The sequence below is a fragment of the Crotalus tigris genome, unplaced genomic scaffold (assembly GCF_016545835.1).
Source record: "Crotalus tigris isolate CLP2741 ecotype Arizona unplaced genomic scaffold, ASM1654583v1 scf7180000017585.4430047, whole genome shotgun sequence".
Classification (NCBI taxonomy): domain Eukaryota; kingdom Metazoa; phylum Chordata; class Lepidosauria; order Squamata; family Viperidae; genus Crotalus; species Crotalus tigris.
In genome coordinates this window covers 2,433,983-2,460,333 of record NW_024096493.1, presented here as the reverse complement: position 1 = coordinate 2,460,333, position 26,351 = coordinate 2,433,983, and the positions used below count along the sequence as shown (strand labels likewise).

At 40.8% G+C, this 26,351-nt stretch overlaps 1 protein-coding gene across 5 annotated transcripts in view; it reads right to left on the bottom strand.

The window, feature by feature from the left end:
• PRUNE2 (prune homolog 2 with BCH domain) overlaps positions 1-26,351 on the bottom strand; it is a 110,851-nt gene that overhangs the window by 13,933 nt on the left and 70,567 nt on the right. For all 5 annotated transcript variants that reach the window (XM_039361252.1, XM_039361268.1, XM_039361274.1 and 2 more), the window contains 4 exons: positions 13,653-13,729; positions 12,267-12,467; positions 2,657-2,833; positions 999-1,101 (listed from right to left, as the gene is read on the bottom strand). In XM_039361252.1, coding sequence (XP_039217186.1) covers positions 999-1,101; positions 2,657-2,833; positions 12,267-12,467; positions 13,653-13,729 — 558 coding nt within the window. The remainder of the gene's footprint in view (positions 1-998; positions 1,102-2,656; positions 2,834-12,266; positions 12,468-13,652; positions 13,730-26,351) is intronic.

Genomic DNA, 26,351 nt, shown 5'->3' with positions numbered 1-26,351 from the left:
ATCCGTTCTTCAACCTCCCCCCCCCCCGTTTTATTTTAATCTCACCACCGCCTCCCAATTTTGCAAAGTTGACATTCCGGGGACTCGGAGCTCGCTTTGCTCCTGGAGTCACTTGGCAAAGTTTGAAGGAGAGGCTGCCTGCTCCCACCTCCCACGGAGCAGAACTGCTGCTTCCTCGCCCTCCCAGTGAAAGAACCCCAGAGAGCTGAAAGAAGTCCTTTCTCCCACTTTCTGCTTCTCATCCTCTCTTTTCCAAGCACCCCTCCCAGAGCGAGCCAGAAGCCTCAACTCCAGCCTCCCGCAGCAGGCTGAGATAGGCGAGCCCGAGTGGCCATTTGCTGCCACCTCGGAAGATTTGCCGCAGCAGCTCCTTCTCCCTGTCAGCCTCCTCCTCCACTCCCTGGGAACCTTTGCACCAAAAGGCAGAATGAAGAAAGTCCCAGAGAGGGAGAGCGCGGGGCGGGGGGAGAGCAATCTTTTCCGAGGGGAGGAGAAGCCAGGATGGCAGAGCCGTCCATACCAGAGCTGGAAGGGGAGCAGGGCCAGTGCATGTCTCGCCTTAAGCTCCACTCTTCAATCAAGCCTGTTTTGCGTGTGCGCACGCATGCGCACACACATTTTGTGCCTCCCAGTTTTTTATTTTGTGAGGGAAACGGGTCCAAGCGGCTCTTTCACTGTTTCAGGTTGCCAACCCCTGCCATAGACGGTTAGGGGCAGCTCAAGTGAAACTTTCTTTAAATATCAAGGCTCAATTCACTCTTAACTATGGCAAAACAGGAATCACTTCCCTATGGCTTCTTTCCATTGTAGTGTAGTGTATTTTATTTTATTTCATTTTATTTATACAAACCAAATTTCTGTTTGCCTCAGAAGAACGAAGCAACAAAGGAACACATTGCCATGGCTTTATGTCTCTTTTCAACTTTGCACTTGTCTCTTAATGAAAATCATCTATTTCACCACATGAAAGAGTTTTACTACAATATTTCCAGACTCACAGAAAAAGGTTTTCCATGACATACGTATAATCCGTTTGACTGCTATCCGGCAGAAAACATGCAGCAAATACGATGATGGCATTCAAGCCATCACCATAGTATCCTGTGGAGTCAAAAATATGTCTCACAAACAGTTCTTAACACAATAGAAGTGACAGGCTTCCTAAGCAATTGAAGCTTCCTAGTACCAGTTGCATAATTCAGGGGCGGGGGTATAAGTGTCAAATATGCTAAAGCGAGTTGGGAAGCAGACCAATAGCAAATAACGGCATATTAGATAACATTTTAATGAGTGAAGCAACCTGGAAGTCTCAATGCAAAGTATTCAACAATGTTGAACAGTAGACAAAGCAACCTCCACACCTGAATGTCTCGTGACATCCTATTTGATGTAAGGATTTTCCAGGTGAACTTTCTAATTTGGAGAATTGAGAGCTGCATCTGTTATGAAAGTCCCAATTCTAGAAATTACAAACTCTAATAAGTAAGAAGAATAAATGAAAAAAAATGGAAAGAATAGATGCTAGTCCTGAAAAACTCATAGTTCTGCCATACCTACAGGCTACAGAAATACAGGCCTGTCCCTCATCAAGCAATCCACAAAAATTATTTAAACATGGATGAAACCCTTAACAGGCTGGCATAGATATAATGCTGATATGAACCACTGCTATACATTCCATATCAGGTCTAAATCGCAGCAGTTAAAGACTGAAAAAGAAAGAACTTTTCTCTTTCAAGACCTTTGTTTTGCTACAAAATAAGTACAAAATCCTAATCTCAGCACATCCAAACCCTTTTCACAACATATTGGTTTAAATGGGATGTAGGGAGAAACAGTAATAGACATCCTTAAAGTATAACCTACAATATCCTCAGTAAATCTGGTCATGCTTGTGATTGCACATTGTATTAAACCATATTTTTTTTTTCAACCATGAATTGTTGAACAAACCACAATGTCTGGATTCACACATCATATGAAGCTACAGAGCAACGATAGCCAGTTTTTCTAACTGAGGATTATGATTGGTGCATTGGAGGTACGCTGGGTTTAATTAAAAACAAATTAATTAAATAAAATCAACACACTATTCTCACATTTTAATGATTTCTCCTTTGGAGACAACTTCTAGAGATCTGAAGCTGTCCACTTAGCTTTCAGGGGGCATATGCTGCTGTGGTTTATACTTCATCATAAACTATGGTATACAAACCATGGCTGGTTTCACACCACATATTAAGTTCAAAGCAAACAGTCAATATGATGTAATGTTCCTGTAACATACAGGCCTGTCATTGTGCCATGAACACTGAATATATTGCATTTCTTCTCTCATTTTTTCTTTTTTAAACTCTGTCTTTCCTTTGTAAGTATGAATCAGAGATCTGCAATGGAGCATATTACGCCCAGAATAAAATGATTTAATGACTCATCAACTCACATATTTCATATGAAAAGCATTCTGTTGTTATAGATACATTACAGAGTTTTCAGTAGCCAAGGAATTCATTCAGTAACTCACAAATTCTGTTTTATTCAAAGGAAACATAGTCTAAATTAATGTCAGATGTGCAAAGACCATTTACAATTAAGATACTTTCAAATGTTTCTAATTACTCTACATTAATTAATATATCAGATTTTTTTTCTGTACCTCCATGAGAAATAACCTTTTTAAAAGGTTCAATTGCTTTCATATCAATCCTCTGCTCCTGGTCTCCAATAACAACAGTTCTCCATAACCTGTTGTCTTCCCGTTCTTCCTCAGCAGTGTATTCTGGGATGGATTCAGATTCTTCTTGAGAAGGTTCTTTAATGGCTGGTTGCTCTTCTGAAATTACAAGAAGAGAGGATTTAAATAAGCAGTCATTAATGTAAGAAAAGCCTGTTTTATCCAGGAAAAAAACTGAATTTCTGAGTTCCACTCTGAAATCCATTGTACAATTGAATGACATTATTCTCAAAAATAAGGTCCATGAATAAGTGTTCTCTTCTCACTTTATTGTAGCACATAATTTTCTTTCTACTAATGCAAATGAATAAACAAAACATTTTAAATAAAATGTTGTTGTTAATTGCAAAGTCGTGTCCGACCCATCACGACCCCATGGACAATGTTCCTCCAGGTCTTCCTGTCCTCTACCATCTTCTGGAGTCCATTTAAGTTCACACCTACTGCTTCAGTGACTCCATCCAGCCATCTCATTCTCTGTCGTCCCCTTCTTCTATTGCCCTCAATCTTTCCCAGCATTAGGGCCTTCTCCAGCATTATCTTACTTAGTGAAAAAGAAAGGAAAAGGTTTGATATGTTCTTACAATTAAAACATTTTCTAAGTATGATACCTATTCTACTGCAAGTTTTTCAATCAGAGCACTATTAAACAAAAATAAAAAAGCAAAGGAAATCAGTCGCCAAAACAAAGCAACAATGAAATCCAAGCCAAATAAAAACTAACAATTTAATGTAACCTTATAACATTAAACTACTTATATTTTCTAAAAATTTTGATATTAGAGCAAGAAGGAATCTGTAACCCTTTACATGTTGCACAAGTACAGTTCTAATAACCTCAACCATAAGAATGCTGAGAGTTTAATTCAACAACAATTGGAGGAACATTGGTTGTCCATACATGAACTCAGACAGAGGTAGGCAACCTTAGCTATTTATGACTCATGGACTTCAACTCCCAGAATTCCTGAGCCAACATGGCTGGCTCAGGAATTCTGGGAGTTGAAGTCCACAAGTAATAAAAAAGACAAGGTTGCCTACCCCTGAACTAGGAGCTCAATAGGCGATGTGTCATTTGTAATCTGTTTTCTCATTGCTTGTTCGGCACCACTCATGTCTGGTATTCCCTTTAATTTTCTACTTTCATCATTTTGAGAAAAAAAATAATTTATTTATACTTTGCAGACAGGATTGCTAGCAAATTCATTCTCAAAATAGTTCAAGGATGTTTGAGGTGTTATGAGGTAGACACTGCTTTAACGTGTTTGGTATGTAATCATATAGGAGAGCTGAAACCTCTACTGAACTCTGCTTTAATGATTTAATGATTCAGCTTGCAAAATAATTCGAGCCATACTGATATTGTTTCCGATGAATATACAAACTCAGACATGCAATTTAATCCATAGTTAACATCTTATTGGGATTCGTGGAAGAGGGATAGATGATTTCTGAGGCAAAATGGAGCCAACCTAACTGCAGTGTTTTTATTATTCTTATCAATGATAAAAAAGGAAGGCTTAACATACCCTCAACTCCCATTGAGACACTGTGTTCTTTCTGACAGACATATACAAAGCAAACCAAGAAGTGTCTGCTGGTCAGCTACTAGAAAGGTGGCTAAGAACCAGCAAACAATAAGCTAATTAGCATATCTTAGTTGGCTGCCATAATCTCTGGTGATAAAAGGATGGCTAAATGGCTTACCTATTGTTAATGCCAAACTTTTCTTAATATGTTGTCAGGGTGTAGCAACATCTCAATAACATCTGAATTAATATCATGAACATAAAATATTCAGTTTGCTCTGTTTCAGAAAAATAAAAGAGCTAGGATGCTATTCTGACCTGTGGTTGGATTTATGTATGTATATAAGCATATATGTGTGTGTCTATTTATTGCTTTCTGATATTTCCCATTCATTTTCCGAATATAAAATTAACTTAAAGATTTAATATCTTGCTTATTCACCTGGTGGGAAAATTAATTCCTGATGAGAGACCCAGAATTCATTGTTAAACCTGGACCACATGAAGTAATTGTAGTTTTTGCATTACAATGACAGCAAGATCATAAGCAGTAAACAAACACACATTTGTGATTAAAGACTATGAATCTGGAACAAACCTTGCACTTTTGTTTGCACTCTACAGGGCTGAGGAATTCCTAATTTATTATATAACAACAAATAAATTCCAAGTTTTTGATTACTGTAATAATCTTTGTTACATTATAACAACAATCTTATAGATACTAAATCTAAATTAACCCTCTTCCATTTAATCCTTCTAACATAGCCAATTTAATAATCAACATAGATTTATGTTGAATTATTTCAGGAACAATATAATCTGTGAAAAAAAATTGGAGAGCCGAATAATTCTAAAGAAATGATATAAAAATGGTAAAAAAAGGACCTCAGCTTATATTTAGATTCCTTTCGTATGATGCAAAAAGAGAGAAGGGGCATTGTCTTACCTGAACGCCTTTTCTCAGCATGGAGATGGAGAATCCACCAATGGGTTTAGACTGTGTTCCTGCCCAATCAGATCAAGTCAGCCAAAGTTGCAATGCCTGTCCTGGGCTAGAGTTTCCCAGTCTCGACGCAGGCAAAGCCATGACTGACAGCAAGACGTGTTGGCTCATAAATCTAGCCCTAGGCCTAAATCACCTGCGAGGGCGGGAGTGGATTCTCCATCTCCATGCTGAGAAAAGGCGTTCAGGTAAGACAACGCCCCTTCCCCAGCACTGGAGATGGAGAATCCACCAATGGGACATACCAAAGCCTACTGTCCCTGAGGGAGGGGAGCAGGCCGATCCGGAGTGGCATTTTGAGATACTACTTGTTGGAGAACCCTCCTACCAAAGGAGGCCTCTGCCGAGGTGAACCTGTCAATCTTATAATACCTTATAAAGGGAGATGGTGAAGACCAGGTGGCCGCTACAAATATCCTCGATGGACGCCTGAGTGGCCCAGGCCGCGGAAGTAGCCGCACTACGGATTGAGTGGGCCGTGACCCGTCGTGGAACCGACAATGACTCAGCTTGATAAGAACCCGCTATACATGCCCTAATCCACCTGCCAATCATGGAAGAAGACACCTTCCGACCCTTGGAAGAAGGATGGAAGGAGACAAAGAGGGTCTCAGAGTTGCAGAAGGCAGCTGTCCATGAGATGTAGTAAGGGAGCACTCTGTGGACGACCAGAAGGTGCCATTGCCATTCCAGGGCATGAGATGGGTGAGGACAGAAATCTGGGAGTACGATTTCTTGAGCCCTATGGAAAAGAGAATTGACCTTAGGAAGGAAGGTAGGGTCCAGACAAAGGGCCACTCGGTCCTGGTGAAAAAAGCACAAGTCATCTCTGATTGAAAGTGCCACCAATTCTGATATTCGTCGCACAGAGGTGATTGCCATCAGGAATGCGACCTTGTACGATACATAACATATATTACATGTCTTGAGGGGCTCAAAGGGCGGTCTGGTTAGAGCCCAAAGAACTCGTGGCAGGTCCCAAGAGGGATACCTATGCACTACAGGGGGCTTGGTGTTAATAGCACCCTTGATGAATGAGCGGATCAAGGGATGATGACCTAGGGAAACCACGGAGTCACAGGTAAGTACAGTGGAGAGAGCGGTGACTTGTCTGCGCAATGTGTTTGGAGTCCAGACCCTCTCCAGACCCTGTAAAAGGTAATCCAATATATGTGGAATTGTCAAGTCTGGAATGGTCAAGTGGTGATTCGAGCACCATGAACAGAAGTTCCTCCATGTGGCCTCATAAATACGGTTGGTAGAAGACTGACGGGAGGCCTGGATTACGGTAATGACCCCCGGCGAGCAGGACTCCTGGGACACAATCAAGCGCTCAAGTGCCAGATGACTAACTGGAGCCATTGGGGTCCCCTGGCTGAGTGAAACCCGATCTGGGGGAATCCTCCATGGGGCACTAGAGAGAGGTTCACGAGGTCGGCGAACCATGGTCTCCATGGCCAATATGGGGCCACTAGAACAACCTCCGCCTGCTCCCAAAGAAGCTTGCAGACAACTGCCGAAAGAAGAGGAAGAGGAGGAAAGGCGCAAAGCAGTCCCTCTGGCCATGGGCTCCGAAGAGCATCCACCCATTCTGCCCCTGGAGACAGAAAACAGGAAAAGAATCACTGGAGATGAGTGTTTGTCAGGGAGACAAAAAGGTCTAGAACTGGCAATCCAAAGCAGTGGCAGATCTCCCTGAATATCCTTGGGTGCAGGCGCCATTCCAAATGGTCCACCGTCACCCGGCTCAGGAAGTCGGCTTGAGTGTTTGCCTCCCCTAAAATGTGGTCAGTCTTGATGGAGGCCAGGTTGGCTTCTGCCCAGGAGCCCAGCAGGAGTGCCTCGGTCAAGAGTGTATGAGATCAGGTGCCCCTTTGCTGGTTCACGTGTGCCTTGGCAGCCACGTTGTCCGTGAGGACCAGAACGTGACACTTCACCACTGTGCTGCGAAAGTGGTGGAGGGCCAGGTGTATGGCCCTGAGCTCCAGCCAGTTGATATTATGCCAAAGGTCGGAGCGGGACCAATGGCCCTGGGCCCACTGTGAGCGAAAGTGTGCTCCCCAGCCAACAGGCTGGCGTTGGTCGTAAGGGTGAGTCAATTGGGCTCCTTGAAGTAAGACCCCTTGAGCATGGCCGATGAGAGCCACCATGTGAGGGATCGTGAGACATGAAGCAGAAGTCTCACCCTTCAATTGGAGGAACTAATGTTCAGTCTCTGGAAGGGGAGCAGGAACCACTGGAGGTTCCTGGAGTGGAGCCTGGCCAAAGGTACAATCTCAATGGCCGAGATCATCTTCCCCAGTAATTGGTAGAGGCTGGCCAACGTTACTGTTTGACTCCTGCGCAATTGGAGAATCGACTTCCTGATGCTGTCCCGACGTTCTTGGGATAAATAGACCCGACATTCCACCATGTCTATGATGGCCCCTTGGTGTAATAACCTTGTTGCGGGGATCATATGGCTCTTGGAGAAATTTACCGATAACCCATGATTCTGGAGCAGCATTATCACCCATTCAAGCGGCCTGGATTAGAATGTCGTCCAGGTAGCACTGGACTCCGATTTGTACCATTCTCAGGTGAGCTGCTAGAACCGCCAGGATCTTGGTAAAGACTCTCGGAGCCGAGGATAGGCCGAATGGGAGTGCCCTGTACTGATAATGGTGTCCCCTGTGGGCAAATTGTAGAAACCAGCAGTGGGTGAGAGAGATGGATGTGAAGGTACACTTCCATGAGGTTGATGGACGTCAGGAAGTCCCCCCTTGGTACGCTTCCCAAGATGGACTGGAGCGTTTGCATCTTGAATTTGCAATATGCAAGATGATAGTTTAATCCCTTTATATCTAGGATGGCTCTCCATCCCCCTGACACTTTGGGGACGACGAAGAGGATGGAGTAAAACCCCTGACCTCTCTGATCCAATGGCACCGGTTCTATGGCCCGTATGTTTAAGAGGTGACAAATGGCCTCTCGCATGAGTCTTTTATTTGTTGGATTTCTTAGTTGAGGACAAGAAATGAAGAGATTCAGGGGGTTGGAGATGAACTCCAGGGACAGTCCGTGACACACGGTGTTTAGGACCCATGTATCCGTGTTAGTGGCTTCCCACTGTCAGACAAAGACAGAGAGTCTGCCCCCGATGGGAGGATCCACCTGAGAGTCATCTGGATCAGCGGAATGGGAGGCCGCTCCCGCGAAAGGGCCGTTTGCCCTGAAATGGTTGCCTGGGTCTGGAAACCTGTCTGTCAGATTGTCTGTCTTCTCTGATAGGAAAAGACCAGTTGGGCTGGGAATAGTTGGACCTGGCTCCTGCACAAAAGGACTGCCTCTGTGAGTAAGTGTTGTGATGTTTGTCTGATCGTTTAAGGAGGTAATTAAGGACCTTACATTTATCCTTATTTTTAGTGAGGTAAGGATTCAGGGCTTCACCAAACAATTTTCCTCCCTGATAAGGGGCTGTTGATAAGCGCCATTTGGACTTGGCGTCAGCGTGCCAGTGTTTCAACCAGAGCATACTGTGGCCAATGACGTTGGATGCCATGGGTCTGGAGAAAAATCTGGTGGCCTGGAGGGTGGCATCAGAAGCATACTCTGTAGCTGCCACCATCTTACTCAGATCTTGATGCGTGCGGATATCCTCCGTTGGTATCCTGGCCTGAAGCTGTCTAAGCCAGAGGAGAGCAGACCTGTTAAAAAGGATGTAGAGGTAGCTGCTCTGATAGCCCACAACACAGCTTGATGTGTTCTGTGGTAAGAGAGCTCACATTTACTGTCCTCAGCCTTGACAGCCTCAGAAACGTCGCCAGGAATGACGGTTGGAGACACAAGGGGACCTAAAGGTTCATCTACCGTGGGCACCTCCAGAGCCTCTTCCAGGTCATGGGCCACATTATAAAGCCTTTTCTCATCGCTACTTGGAAGGAGAAAAGAGGCCGGGAATACCCACTGCTTTCGGACCGCATTGAGGAACATGGGTAAGCAAGGAATGTGGTATTGTGTTGTTACTGGTTCGGTGAAATTCAGATCCGCCTCCAAGTCTGGAGTAACTGAAGTTGCCGGCGTGGAAGGATCAGGTCCAAGATGTGCCGTGGAAGTGGCCTTGCGAAGCAGGGGGACAAAAAAAGAAGGGTTAAAGAGACCACTAAGTGATGGTGTCTCAGGGGGAGGTTCCTCCTTCTCAGACATCAGAATCTCCAGATCAGCCTCATACTCACGAGATGACGAGTCCCCGAAGTAGGTGGACTGAGAAGGGGAAGAAGGCGCGCGATATGACTCAGTGGCTTTCTACTCAGTAGGTAGAAAGTTGACTGCGGCTGACCTAGTCACTTGCGATCTGGCCTCAAGGGCGTGCTCTTGTGCAATCATCTCACCTAGGCGGTCCTTCATGGGAAGGGAGACCGGTTCACTCGGCCTAAGCCTGGCCGCAGTAGGGGTGAAAGTAGCTTCAGGGGCTACCTGTTGAGCCCATGAAGTGGAGGGCTGAGCAATGGGATGAACCCGGTCCATGTCCACTGGTGCAGGAAACAGGAGAGGTTCCCCTGTCAACCATATCCCCAGGAGAAAAGCGGAAGGCCCCAGGGGTAGATCAAAGGAAGACACGTCAGCCTGTGAGGTCTCCAACCTGGCTAGTTTCTGTGCTTTAGAGAATCCTTCTCTAGGGCTTGGTGTCTCCTGCTGGCCTGTTTTTCAGCTCCCTTGGAGGTCTTTGAGGTAGACCTGGCCTTGGCCTTGGCCTTGATCTTACCTGTGGCCTCTTGATTAGAGGATTTGTGGCATTTTGCAGTCGAGGAGGACGGCAAGACATCCTTTGTGGAGGGCCTAGAATCCTCCATTCTTGGGAGCACAATAGGGGACCCCTGGTATCCGGAGACAGCTATTGTTTGGATAAGGACAGGCGCACTATAGGGGATGCCTGGAATCCAGACAGAGCTGTTTGTGTGGATAAGAACAGATGCACGATAGGGGACACCTGGAATCCAGATAGAGCTGTTCATGTGGATAAGAATAGGCGCATGATAGGGGATGCCTGGAATCCAGATAGAGCTGATTGTGTGGATAAGAACAGGTGCACGGTAGAGGACGCTTGGTATCCAGACAAAGCTGTTTGTGTGGATAAGAACAGATGCACTATAGGGGGCTCCTGGAATCCAGATAGAGCTGTTCATGTAGATAAAAACAGACACACAATAGGGGACGCCTGGAACCCACATAGAGCTGTTAATATGATTAGGCCCAGGATCACAATAGGGTAATCCTGGTTTTCAGGGAGAGCTGGAGAAATTGAATCCTGTTAAGCAGGCTGTGAAATGGATATATTACAGACCTGAGTGGCTGTGGATATCAAATACTGACTGAGGTCTGACAGGCCTTGGAATGGTGTTGAAGGAAAGATCCAAAATGGCTGCCCGCCTCTAGGTGATCAGGTGTGGAGACACCACTGATTAGCCAGGTAAGGTTGTATTTAGAGCAGACGAAGGAAGTAGGCCTGAGGAGTCTAGAAGGCCTGTTCTGAGGCAACAGTGGCCATGCAGGGTCCCTGTGCAAAGTGAGGCTCTAGAGGCCTCAAATGGTGGCCGCAGGGGAGAAAGGAGTGCAGAGCAGGCCCCAAGATGGCGGCCTCAAGAAAGACCCAGTCCCAATAAGGGACACAAAAAGGCGGCCACATCCCAAAAGGCTGCCACACTCAAAATGGCTGCCACACTCAAAATGGCCACAACCAAAAGGGCTGCCACACTCAAAATGGCCACCGCACAAGATCTGGGGGTATTGCTGCTGACACCCCCTTCCACCCTCATGAAGAAAGGCTAGAAAAGAGATAATCAGCCTTCTGAACACATGCCAGCTGCAAACAGCCGTTTTTAGCCTTCGCGTGTGTCCGGAGGCTTTTCCAGGCAATGGGGAACTGTATAGGGCTGAGGAGCAGCCCTGAGCCCAGTGCTGTCCAAGAGGAGAAGGAGGGCTGTGTTACAGAGAGGAAGCAAGTCCCCTCAGCCTCAAGCCTTTATGGTTGGAAGTGGGGGGAGGGGGAGGAACGAAAGCCTTCGTTCCTAGTTAAAGGCAAACAGTTCTTCAGCCTACTGAGACAAAAAACATAGTGCTGAATACAGCACTGTCTCAGAATACTGAAGAGAATAGAGAATAAAGAATCCACCAATGGAAACGGTACCTGCCTAAGAGCCAACTTGCTACATCTGTCTTGTGCAAGATCAAGTCGAGACTGGGACACTCTAGCCCAGGACAAGCGTTGCAACTTTGGCTGACTTGATCTGATTGGGCAGGAACACAGTCTAAACCTATTGGTGGATTCTCCATCTCCAGTGCTGGAGAAATCCATAGTTCTAAAACAAAACATGTATTATATTTTAGGGTTGGGGTTAGATAATATATAAGTATCATAGCTGCATACCAGAATGTATCCTCCAATTATACTTGCTTCTGGAATCTTTAAAAATAACTGAACTAGAAATACTATTATCCTTAATATTACAATTGTTCCTGCTATCTAGTTAATCAGATAAACTAGGGGTCCTCAACCCCTGGTCCATGGACCAGTACCGGGCCACGGCATGCCAGCAACCGGTCGGCACAAACAAGCAAAGCCCCATTGATGAGATGCAGGCTGAACACAAAACCACGCATCCTCTGGTCCATGGAAAAACTTTTCTCCACGGAACCGGTCCCTAGTGCCCAAAAGGTTGGGGACCTCTGAGATAAACCATTTAATCTTTCAAAACTATTGTATATAAATAACCATCAAATTGCAGATATAACACCGGCTCTACAATTTGATTTCAATCTTTTTGTATATATAGTAGCATGTTCTGCTTTTCCTTGGAGCTATTTTATTCTTATACTGAATATCTGCCTTTTTGAGCTGACAGTTAGGTCCCTAGAGAATTGAAAAATTTGATGTCAAAGTTTACACCATGGCCCGTCCCCCAATATACACACATAGATAATCACTGCACATTCACTGTTACCAAATAAAATTCATTACCATGTCCAGCATATTCTAAAGAATCTGCTTCATCTGGTGTGTCAAGATCATCTACATTAATATCAATTTCATCCGGCGTATCCAGGTTTTCATCAGAAAGGACAGATCCTTCACTCTGGTCCAGAGAGAGATTGATATTTGGAGCAGTGAGCTTTATCCTTCTGGGATGAGAGCCATTAAGATCTAGCGAATTGGGAGGTTCTAAATAAGCATGAAAAGAGAAGAACCTCTGTTTTAGATTAAAACTATTACTCTAAACAGCATTTAAATTAATTTGACATTTCAAAAATTACTCAGCCTATCTAATAGCTTAATGTGACTCTGGAAAACAAGAAACAGGCCTAGGTGAAGCGGTATGGATTCACTAGAATGAAGAACTTCATGATATGGAAGGAATGAAATACCAACTTGAGTTATCCAATCTTGCTTTGCTGAGGATTTTCTTCCCATTGTCAGGATAAACTACACCATTTGTTCTGATGGACTATAATAAACCCATTTTGGAGAGAACAGGAACACAATTCTCTTCGTTAGTAAAAAAAAAGGGGGGGGGCAATATATGTTTCAATTAGGTGCTTCTCACTGCTACGTCTCCTTTGACTGGTATCTGGTCACCAGCCACAGCAAGAACCAATGGAAGCAGGCAAAGTGAAATAACACAGCCACTTTACCCTTAAAACGCATGGGCTGCTTCACTGCAGCCTTCATTATCACAAAGCATTCTCATGAAGAACTGGACCTAATAATTAATAGCAGATACAGAAGATACTGTATTTACAATTCGAATAAGGAAAACATTTCAAAAGTAGCAGAATGCTGTTGCCAGCCAACCTGTGTCTATTTTTGTTACTTCTGATAAGGCATCAGTTCCCCTCTAATTAACAGAACAAACATAAAGATTTTATACACAGCTATAAAATCCCCCTTCCCCTGGTGCTAATGGTATACTTTTCCTGGAATGTGATTACTCAAATCCTGGGCAGTTGCCATTTATATCTTCCCTGGTCTTGGATGTAATGCAGTGGCTGAGGAATATTCTAATATGTCAAAGACTTCTTTTCTAACTGCTGACACCTTTTTAATTGTGTTATTTTAACTGGTAAATAGAAGCTAAATCTGTACAGGCTGAAGTGAAGTGCAGTGTAGCTAATTATCATATGCAGCAAGTTCATTTGCAGCCTAATGGAATTAAGCATGGTAGAAAGTGGATGAGAACTGCAAATGATGATCAAGGGAACCATGGAATTAATTAAATATCAAAATTAAACCATTTTTATTCCAAATAAATCAATATTATCACAGTACAGAAACAGTTCACTCAGTGAATAATTAAATGGCTCAGGAGACAATGAAATTTTTAAAAAGACAATTAAAATGTAGACTCACCAGGTCTCATCTCTATTGCAGTGGAATCTAGCATGGCATTATTAAGGATATCCATTCCCACATCCTGTGCTACCAATCTAAAACATCAAGACAAATACATATGTTGCTGTTTTCTGAATTTGAAGAATCAAAGCACTTTAAGTAAAGATTTAACTGTTCTCAGTTTGCCCAAGGGGAAACAGATGAAGAGACCTGAAGACGTTTGAAGAGATTTTGGCTTTGTTAAAGAATACAGACTTTTTGAGGTGATATAAGTTTCAAAACTTCAGTATTTGCATGCAAAATCAATTATAATTTTTCTGGAGTCACGTCTTGGAAAATTCTACTACAAATGAGAATTGTGTTTTGTTCTGAGCTCACAGAATATCCCTGCCAGTTGTTTCTTCCCATCCTTACTTTGTACAGAAGAATAATAGCATTATTCCAACCGTTATGCACAATTGCAGTCTCCATACAGATCAGATGTTAAACAAGACACACATCCTCTCCACATGCACAATACATACATATGTCAACATTTCTCCAGCTACACCATTTACACCTGCAGCCTTATCAATTGCAAATCTTGCATGGAACCATACTCATCTTTTAGTGGAAGCAGTAGCCAGCATCCAGACTGCTTTCCTAAATAACGGGCTTTTCAGTTATTTCATGTTACTGTCTGAATGAAAATTTATCTGTGGCATCAAAGTCCACTAAACCCAGATTAAACTTACTAGTTGACTGTACCTGGATCCAAACTGGAAACTATTGCTGAAGTAAGATCCTAGAACTTTTGTAAATAAATAAGATCACTTTATAAACTGAATAAATTAATGTTTTCAGAGATTTATGCCCACTAGGATTTCGTGATAAAAACTATTACAGATTAATGGGCACTTTTAGAGTAGTGCTAGTTGTTCTTAAGAACCTAAAATCAGCCTTGGATCGTGCCCAAGACCTATCTAATCCAACACTCTGTTTGAGGGTAACTCACCAGATGCTTCTAGGAAGTGTGAAGTAGGAGCTGACGGCTCAATAATTATTAATATCAAAACATATAGGAAAGATACTTCTTTATCAAAACAAATGTATTTTTTTTTTAAAAGTAAGCAACGCCTTTAGAAGTCTTCTTTGTATGACATACAATGCACTCTTTTAACCTCAGCCTCCTGTTCCTTAGTTGCCATCTGTTTTTTAAAGTCCTTAAAAAGTTCTCGTCACTCAAACAGCCTAATTCTAAAAGCCCAGTCCTTCCCTTCCATGCTGAAAACTCCACCACCTCTCCAACTACTTCAAAACCTTTATTTTTTTTATTATTTTGGAATAATCCAGGGACTATTTAAAAAGAAATGGATATATAGTGAGTGAAAAAATTACCTGAAATATCCAGAAACTTAAAAAAAAATCCTATCTGTTCTAACACATTTTTTTAAATCTAACTATCCAAGGCAATTCTGAATCTTTAACTTTTATAAAGCTTTTCCGAAGTGAAGAGAGTAAACATAAACAAATAAGCATCCTCCCAAATCAGATTCTTCTAAGGCTCTTTAGCTCATGAATTCTAATGTCGCTCCCTTCTCTTTTCTATAGCAAATCAAGATGACACCATGTCATAATCATCCACCTGGAAGAAGAAAGAGAAAAACTAAAGCAAAAAGACAATTTGAATTATGCAAGTAGCAAAGTATTTTAGAGAGATAAATGTAATTAATTGTTACACAGAAAAAGGAAAGCACCTGATATAGAAGAACTATTATAGATGTAAATGCTAGACTTTTTGGAGAAAATGTTTCACATAGGTTTAGCTTATAACAGGAAACTTTTAAGATGCACTATATGCTTGCTAGCCTGGACTCTCAAAGCTCTAGGGACAGACTTGATTATATAGTCCTTACACTGATTTATACACTGCATTTTGTTCTTTAAGCATCTCACCTGCCTCTCATCAACTTATACAAACACATTTTTCTCAATCTTTCCCTTTCTTTTAGATCACTTACTTTTCCTTTATGCATTTTATTTTCACAATGTGCTTGTCTTTCATTCTCTCTGTATGATCAACCTTTTCTATGTACAGGGAGTCCTCAGTTAATGATCATAACTGGGACTGGCGAATCTGTTGCTAAATGACATAATCATAAAGTCAAAAAAGTCACTTATAGAGAGCAATTCTGGTTCTGGTCATTAAGCAAACTGTGCAGTTGTTAAGTCTGACATCACATGAACATGACTTGTGATTTCCTACCAGTTTCTTTGCTTATCAGAAGTCAGCAGTGAAGGTCACAAATTGCAATCACATGCCCACAGGACACTGAGACCATCACAACTGCACATCAATTGCCTAGAGCCCAAAACCAATCATGTGACTGCAGGGACATAGTAATAGCCACAACTCTTATAAGTCCACTTGATCATCACTGGCATAACTTTGAATGGGCACTGAACAAATAATTGCTAAGAAACGATTATATGTACTTCTTTCATAATTGTAGTGAATGTAGAGAAACTCCATTTGACTCCAGTTCAGGCACTGAAAATGTTAAGGAACTTAATTCATCCAGAAGATGAGTCTGAAGAATCTAATACCAATCAGAAAGGAGGGTTTCTCCTCTCACATGGATTTTTTTTAATAACAAGAAGCAATAATCTAGCCTATGAGCCTAGCTAAGTTGAGATATATCAGGAGTTTTGAACTGAAGAGCCTGATAGCTTAATGGCTCAATTCCGTCACTATGGGAGGAGATCATGGTTTAACCCAGTGTTTCTCAACCTTGACAATTTTAAGGCATGTGGACTTCAACTCCCAGAATTCCACAGCCAGCAATGATGGCTGTGGAATTCTGGGAGTTGAAGTCCACATGCCTTAAAATTGTCAAGGTTGAGAAACACTGGTTTAACCCGATGTCAAATGAGCTTCTGGTAACTCCAATGACTGTCAATCCAGTTACCAATGCCTTGGGAGCCCAGATGAACCAGTTAATTCCAAAATGACAAATTATGACAGCAGTTTTGATGGAACCACAAGATAGAGGGCCCTTGCAAAATACCCAACAAAAAGGGTCGGAGTCACAGCAAGTATAGTTTTCAGGAGCTGAACCCATAAAGGTGGAATCCAGCAAGATTCTGTATTTGTCCAAGACAAACACTACAGCATGCAAGGTTTATGTCTATACAGTGCAGATTTTTTTCACTCTCCCACATGAGAGCCCCTCTTCTTCCACACATGAGCATTTTATGAGTAGATGCCATACATGCTCCAGATTTGACTTTTTGAAAAAGGAGATCCCAGTCTAGCTCAGAAGCTAAAGCCACTAGGAATTAAACAAATTCCAGACATGCAGAGCTTCACACCAACATTTAGTCATTCCTAGCCTAAACATCCAGACTGTTGGTAGAATACAATTGCAAGCTTTAATAGACTGCGGTGCCATAAGGTTAGGTTTAGGGTGGTGCCATAACAAGTTCACTAAATTATCCCTAACTTGCACAAATGCTCTACCTATTGAGTCTATCCAGCCTCCTGTTATAATTAAGAATATTGATGGCCTCACTATGGAAATATTCTAAGATATTTTAGCTCCTTACTCCACAAGGGAAGCTCAGAGCTGGATATGTTTCCTGAAAAGAATGCACTGTGAACAAGGGTCAAAGCATCCACAGTTTTTAGATGCCTGCATGCATTAGACCTTTTTCCTTTCACATTTACTCCAGAGTCTTACTGTCAGAAAAAAATTCTTCTCTCAGCTCAGAGTTAGTTTTGCATTCAGATACATTTCACCCACTTTCTTATAATGTAACTTCAAGATAAAACATAATTATATTTACTATATCAGTGCTTTAAAAATCCAGATGACTACTTAATAGCAGAAAAAAGATTAAGAGGGATAATATCTACTCCAGCTTCAAATGTTTATCCAGCTTATTGCAGGGCAGTAACAACAGGCCTAAACACTATTATCTAGATCAGTGGTTCTCAACCTTTTTAATGCTGCGACCCCCTAACTGGTCGTAAGTTGAGGACTAAACCGGTCGTAAGTCGAGGACTAAACAGGTCATAAGTCGAGGACTACTCAACCGGTCGTAAGTCGAGGACTTTCCCTGCCTGGGAGCACCGCACATGCGTGGCGCCACCCCCTGCGCTGGCCGAGGCGTAGCTGGCAAGCGGCAGAGACGGAGCAGGCCGACAACCGGCTGGCCCAGCCCAAGGGAAGTAAGGCACCCACCGGAAAAGGGGAAAAAATGGTGGACAGCCTTGCTTGGCGACCCCCATAAAATGGTCGATCGACCCCAAATGGGGTCACGACCCATAGGTTAAGAACCGCTGATCTAGATAATGAAGTACAATTCAGGTTTTTTTAAATATTTATTTACAGCCCAAATATAACAGTTCAACAGTATATCAGATAACAAATATAGAAAGCAATAAACTTGTATAGAAAAGCATGAAACAATTAATGCAAATATCACCAAGTGGATTCCATAAGCCATAACTACCTATTGTTTGAAATTTGGCAACCTTTTTTTTGAAAGAGCTGAGGCCTGATCTTGCAGAAGGAAAAGAGTGTCTCCTGTTCTGAAAAACAACTAAGGTTAATTGGATAATTAAGATTTTTTTTAACAATTAGTACTGTGACTTCTGGTCTCTATTTAGTACAGACATGTCAAACTCACGACGTCACGTGACGTTGCGCGACGTATCAGAGCTTTTTTGCCATTGCCGGCAATGGGGTGGGCACAGCTCCCGTATGATGAAACTGGCCCGCGGGCCGGCAGTTTGACACCCCTGATTTAGTATATAGCAGGCATTCTAACAATGTGAAAAACGAAGTCAATCGTTTTAAATGAGCATATTCAAATATGGCTTTCATGGGGAATGCAGGGTACCTGCCAACTTCCACCCTAATAGGTAATTTGCCAATTTGGGTCAAAGAGGAAAGCCTCCAAAGTGAAATGCATAGGATATTTAAACAGACTCTATAAGTGGAACAAAGTATAGGGATATTTGAACTAAATATGAATAGAAAATTCTGCTTCTCTGTTTGAAGATCTAGAAAATGAAAGATTTTGGAACAAAGGGAAATTGTTTAGTCTAACTGTTGCTTTTTTTGCTTTTTGTAATTGGCTTTTGCACCAGGGAAAATGTACATGGAAAATGTACATGGATGCGATGTACTGAAAGAGGGAATAAGGGAGTGTACATGAATGATTGATGTCTTCCTTATGATGTAATGGCTCTGTTGTCTGATTTTCATTGGCTAACAAAGTTTATAAAGCAATGCTACCAACTTTCTAAGGTGTGCCACTTCTGGACGTAACTCTGCCAGCATTCCAGGTTATTGGCCACCCAGCTGCTTAATTTGATCAAATCAAAAATCAAGTGCTGCTTGATCAAGAAGTCTCCACTTGGGTTATCTGATTAGATTGATAATGATGTCTCAAGTTCGAGTAAGGGACTGGGACCTTACAGTCCTAAATCTTCTGCTTTAGACTAGCTATATTTTTGCCGGAAATAACAGTTAGTATCAAGAAAATGAACTGAATTAAGTTTGGTTTGTTTTCTTAAGAATAAATAAATCCTAATAAGGGTAGGTAAACCAAGGATGTTCTCCAAAGTTGTTTCGGCCAGGAGCTATGACAGAATAGACTCCACATGTCCTGAAGAAGATACAGCTAACTTTAATTGAATAAGAGAGTTAAGAGCAGAATGTGAAAAGTGGGTTTTTGCCTTTAAGAATTTATATTGAATAATTCCTAAGCTGGAAGTATCCCCATAGATACTCATATAGAACCTGAAAGATTATTAGGGTAGAACAAAACATGATAGTTTTTTTCCTCCTTACTATATAAGCCCAGCCATTGTGATTCACAAAACATGTTTTATGACTTAGCATTATAGGGGAATCAAATTAAAAATGGATAAAAAGCCATGGCTTAGTAAAATGTGTGAACCTAAATGCAGTTTCATGCTAAATATTGTTTCTAAATAATGTTGTTTCTAAATAATCTATTGTGGCCTGATTTGCCCGTGTGGATGGATTCATACATTGCACTTTGCCAAAACCAAACAATTTAGGACTCAGCAACACAATATACCTCTAGCCCTTGTAAGAATAAATCTTATGTGGATCTCTTACAATAAGTGGAATCTCATAAAATATCATTTTGGTAAGGCTTATTCCAAGGTGCAAGGTTAAAGCCTTCATTCTCATTGCCGGCAGAAAATGTGTTATACAGATTTTCTCTCTCAAACTGAAATCCTGAATATATTTACTTAAATGAAAGTACAGTAGACTTTGCTTCTGCATGAACGTGCATAGATCTGTTATTCACTCTAAAGCAGATTTGCACAACATGCTAGACTAGACTAATGAGGTTATATAACTGGTTCAGCATAATATAGAAACCCAAGCACAGTTTTAATACGCTGTGTAAACCAAGAGATGCTACACCTTATCTTGTTTGTTTTATGCATATCATGCAATTTGAGTGCAGCAGTATTATATTAAACTCTGTTTAGATTTTATTTTTAAATTATTTTAAAAAGATTATGTATATACTTTTTATATTTTTAATTTATATTTTATATTTTAATGTTACAGGCTATCTATGGAAAATGTAGCCAGTTTAAATTTTAGCATGTTGAATAAATCTACTTCTTAGTGCAACGTTTATCCTAATATTTACAAAAGTGAATCAACATTAAAAAGTGAAAAGCTATCAATGCCCTCTCAACCATGATGGCCTAGTTTAATACAGCAGTGATAACCTAAATCTGGTTTTGCTATCACAACCTCCTCTCAGCTAAGAGTATAGGCCCATGGTGGTGAATCTATGGCACGGGTGCCAGAGGCGGCACTCAGAGCCCTCTCTGTGGGCACGTGCACTATCGCCCCAGTCTTAGGCCTTTAGCTGGATTTTATAAAACCTTTTTGCTTTAGGCCTCCACCGCCATGTGCAAAAAAAAAAAGGTTCAATCAATCAATCAATTTCAACTTCTCGAGGGGAAAAAAAAGATCTTGCAAAGTTGGAATTGATTGATTGAACTTTTTAGTCCCACCCAGTCTGCCGTTACTACCACAGCCATGCCCATCCAACTGGCCACACCCACCCAACTGGCCACTCCACCCAATGGGCCACGCCGACCCGTCACCCGACGATACATAAGTGGGTTTTGGGTTGCAGTTTGGGCACTCGGTCTCTAAAAGGTTCACCATCACTGATATATGGCACAAGTCCAAAAGAAGGAAGACACCTTCCAGTTCTATAGTTGAAAAAAGGTAGTTTAAGTCCAGTATCAGGTAATCAATATGGGGAGGTTTAAGTATGCTGCCTGGGAAAGCCAAGGGGAATCATCAAAACAATTAAAAAATGAAAATTAGAATATTTCAGACATGTGATGCGACACCCAGAGAAATACGGCATACTCCATTTAATCCTCCAGGCAGAAGAAGAACATCATGGCTTCAAAATCTAAGGGACTGGTTTGGACAAAACTCAGCAACACTTTTTCATGTGGCTGCTGATAAAAACAGGATCACCAACATGATCGCCAACGTCCGATAACGGATATGGCACAACAAGAAGAAGAAGAAGTATGTTAACAGGTTACAATGTCATAAGGCATACATTGTACAAAAAGATTTATCTAAACAGTCTTTAAAGTTTAATAAGAGCATTAATTACAAAACACAAATAGGTTTTAGGCTTATAGAGAATATTCAACTTCAAAAGGTCAGGGAAGCACATGTAGTGTACACTTAGCAACCGTATGTAGTAACACTGAAGAAAAGTAATTTTATAACCAATCCTCACATTTACAACCATCACAGTAAGATCATAAACACTGTCCTGGTTCCACTTAGCAACTGCTTCACTTAACTATTGATGCATATCTGCCTGCTGCACAGTTCTCATAGCATCAGAGGGCGGGAAACGAGAGCCACACAACATGGGCTTTGTAGTATGGTTGTACTAAATAAACAACCTGGGTTTTCTTGTATTTTAATTTGATTTTATTCTCCTCTTTTAACTGATGTTAATAGTTCATCAAACCATTGAAGATTGGAATGTAGAAAGCTCTTTATTCTGTTACTGGATGAATTGATGGATAATTTCTAATATTCCTAAACTGCAGGATAAAACTATCTTTGATCTCCAGGTCAGGATAGGATAGGACCATATTTGTCTTAACAGGATATCTATAGTTTGTCTTCTGGTAAGAGAGAGAGCTTGTTAGGGTTAATTGGCACCTGGTTTGTCTCTCCCTTGACTCTAAGTAACTTTATGATGTTTTTCCTTCATTGACATACTACGTTTTACAGCAGTCTTTAGAGCTCATTTAAATAAACATATATGATATTATTGAATACAAATATGTAACATGTTTAAATTCATGTAACTGATTTCCTGTACAAAGGGCAGAATGCCTTTCTCCTGTCTAATCAAATTTTCTTTTGTATTTTCCTTTGATTTGTTAACTATAAAAGAGAAGGTAATTTGAAGCTCTTGGTGCCCTCTTTGAATGAGAGAAATCTGCTTTATCAGAACTACTCTGAATAAATCATAATAAAATGATCTTCCTGCCTCAGTCTGCTTTATTACAATCTGTACATGCGAGGCATGAGCCTAGGGGAAGATCTGGCTATCACTATTAAGTTGCCATTCCAAATTGTGATCACTAAACAAGGACCACCTATCATAGAACAATCTAGACCTATTCAAAGCAGCCATTGGGACTTAACAAGAATGACTTTGAAAGAAACGGTTCACTTTTAATACTTACAAAATAAAATGAAATCCTAATACCTCTCCCTCCCTCCTGATTCTGCATCACATGAGAAAAGCACATCTTCCTTCCCCTATCCTTATCACTTTCTACAGAGGGACAGTCGAGAGCATCCTGTCATACAGCCTCACAGTCTGGTTTAGAAGCATCACTGCTTCAGACAGGAAGGCGGTGCAGAGAGTGGTGAGGATGACTGAAAAGATCATTGGCAGTTCCCTCTCTCCCATCCAGGACATAGCACAGAAACATTGCTTGAGCAGGGTCCGTAAGATTGTCTGGGACACTACACATCCTCTTCACAACCTGTTTTCCTTGTTATCTTCTGGGAGGAGGCTCCATGGTATCCAAAGCAGAACATCCAGATTCAGTCACAGTTTTGTTCCATACAGTATTAACCTTGTGAACTCTAAAGCTTCCTCCTTCCGTTATGTATTCAAAATGGACAGTGATTAGTATTTATATGTTACTTATATGTAAGGGTGTAGGTCTATACATATGTTGAATATAGCATGTTTAAATGTGTATTATGTATGTGTACACTTTGAGAGCAAGCAACTAAATTTCATTTTTAATGTGTGCCATTGTGCCCACAGTAAAAATGACAATAAAGGTTATCTATCTATCTATCTATCTATCTATCTATCTATCTATCTATCTATCTATCTATCTATTAATCACCCCTAGAGATCTGTGTGGATTAGTTTTTTGCATCCTATAAAATGTTACCTCACAAATATTTGGTGGAGGAATTTAGATTCCTTTATTTCCTTTTCCATAGTAAACTGCTGTGCTCCATACAAATTAAAAAGGGCAAAAGCCTCTATCAAACTTCTCCCTGTTTAATTTTAAAGGAAGGATAGTTGTGTTTTTCTCAGAGTTAGTCATAGCCATCTAATCTTACTAGAGATCCATAATCAATCTACAGGTCAACTGTGTATTCAAATCTAGAAGTCTGCATTGCTCTTGTAAAATCTATCACAAAAGTACTGTAGATAATTTTCACTTTAAAAAATTACATGGCCGTATACACCTTTACACTAATTTCTCATCCAGCTCTGCATATGAAATTTTTTCTTCTGCTAATCCAGTTCCATAGAAATAGTTATTAATACCACCCTATGTTGAGTCAAAGTAAATTGCCTCCTGCACTTCCTCTTTCTTAATAACTTCCTGGCAGAACTCATATTTTATGTGTTGATAAATGGTGGACATTTAATCATAGTTGTTTTGCTATTTCCTCCTTTTAAAATAAATGGCTTTTTACAGCATTCTACTTTTATAATGATACAAGTGACACCTAGTTGCCTTTTTTTCTTATTACATTAGCATAGCAAGGTTTTGTCAAGAGAAAATATTGCACAAATATTGGGCCTCTCTCAACACCTATCATTAAAACTTTCAGTGCTGTGATATAAATTTAGAAATCTATTTACTTCACTGTTTTCAGCATTTGGATTCACATTGCTAAGCATTTTTAATGACAAATTATTTCTTTGCTTTTCCCTGTCAAATGGTTCAAGCAAAGTTTGGAGAGAGCTACTTTGGTATAATGATTAAATTACCACATCAGAAACCACAAGATTACGAGTTCTAATTTTAGACATGAAGCCTTCTGGGTGATCTTGGACCAGTCACTCTCTGTTAGCCCTAGGAAGAAGGAAATGACAAACCTTTCTGAAAATGCTGCAAGAAAACTTCAGAGATTACACCTCTTTTACTTACAGCTTACATTAGACCCATTAATTAGCTGTAAGACCTAATTAATCTGATAACCTACAGGGAGATATAATTCACTAAATATATTTCATTTGATGAACTTATCTCACACCTATAGATACACACACACACACACACACACACACACATACAATCCAACTTAATTAACAAATTATAATAAAAGTATTTCATGTAAAGACTAAGAGCCAGCTTGGTGTAAGGATTAAGGAGCCAGACTAGAAACTGGGACACTGGGACTTCTAGTCCTACCTCAGGCATGAAACCAACTGGATGTTTTTGGGCCAGGCAAACCACTTCCAAATAATTTGCCCAGAAAATTTCAGGGACTAGTCTAAGGAATCCTGACTTGAATCTGTCCGTTCCCGCCAAATTATAAAAAAATTCCTTACCTTGGACATATTTCTTAGCATGGACATTTTAAATCATGTTTCGGTATCCACAATCAATTGCTGTAGTACGAAAGCTGTTTAACCACATATTTTATACACCACACAATATGGTGTGTAAATATTGTTTGCTAATGTTTGAACTACAGCTGAAGGAGAGAAAAATCATAACTAATAATGATTGCTATTTTTGACTTGCTGTTAATCTAAAGGGGACTTTTCCAAACTTGGCATTCTGCTCATATTTTAGGCTTCAATTCCCACAATACCAACAAGTACTGCCAAATGGCTACACTGCCTGGGAAACTATGGGTGCTGTAGTGTAACAGAAGGCACCAGATTGACGAAGGGCGGCCTAAGGCTTTTCTGCCCAAGAACTTTCAAGCTGGTTGCCTCCTCTATATAGAAACCTGCTGCAAATGAAGCTTCCTTAAGAAATTCTTATCCTAACTTGTATGTCTTCCTTTATCTTGGCCAGAATGATGGCTTGATGTTGTGTCTGGACAGGGTTTATTTTATCACCACCCTAGCACATTTCTGAGTTTAGGGAAGGAGGAAGGGAGGGCAGAAAGGAGGGAGGGAGGGAGGAAGGAAGGAAACAAGGAAAGAAAAAGGAAGGAAGGAAAGAGAGACAAAGAAAGAGAGAGAGAGAAGAAAGAGAAGAAAGAAAGAAAGAAAGAAAGAAAGAAAGAAAGAAAGAAAGAAAGAAAGAAAGAAAGAAAGAAAGAAAGAAAGAACCACAGGTTTATGATGTTTAATTATTTATTCAACTTATATGCTGCCCATCTCTCCTGATTCTGGCTCTAGATGGCTTATAATAATTAAAAAGCTGCTCAAACTAGTAAGATTAAAAATAGCTTAAAATTAATAAAGATGGGGGAAGGAAACAAAATGCACACAGGGGGAGGTAAGATCATATGTTTGTCTGTTAACCACCAGCAGAATGATGCACCCCCAATGGGGCTCCAAGCTAGCTCCAAGCCAGGTCTTCAGGCCCTTTTGGAAGAGCGGGGTGTTGGAATAATGTTCCAGAGGGCAGGAGCGATGGCAGAAAAGGCTTTTTCCTGGACCCTGTCAGCTGGAATTCCTTAACCGACAAGGTCCGTAGCATTTTCTGCCAGCATGGGTGTGGTGGGCCAATTCCTTTGGGGTGAGACAATTCTTCAGATAGCCTGGATCTATGGCCTGAAGGAATTTAAAAGTAAGAACGAATATCTTGAATTGGACCTGGACCATACTAGTCTGCCATAACTACATTGGGGGTTAACTTTGGGATGAATGGATAGACAGACAGATAGATAGATGATCAATAGACCAATATTAATTAGGCATGAAAGGAATCTTACTGAATTAACTATATTAGCTTTAGGTAATACTCCATGGATTGATTTAAAACTCACATGGTTAATTGACTACAATGGCTTTAATTTCTCATTAAGTAGTAGTGTAATTTAGAAAAAGCAATCACTCACAAGAAGAAACATTTTCCTTAGTTTTCAGTACAGAAATGTTTTCCTTAGTTTTCAGTCGAGATATAGATCATATTTCCTTATCTCAGAACAAAATCCATAATCATCTCACGAAAGACCGAATTTTAATTTGCAAAAGGGAATTTCAAGCTTCTGCTATCACAAGCATTGGTGCTTAAAAAAAGCAAACAATTTATAATTTGCTTGCAGATTAATTGTAGGTAATTTTAGTTGATTAAATTGTTTAATCAGTACAGGTAATTACAATTGTGTATATTTCTAAAATTATTCGAAGTGCTTTAGACCTCAGTACCTCTGGGCTAATCATGAAAGTAGCCTG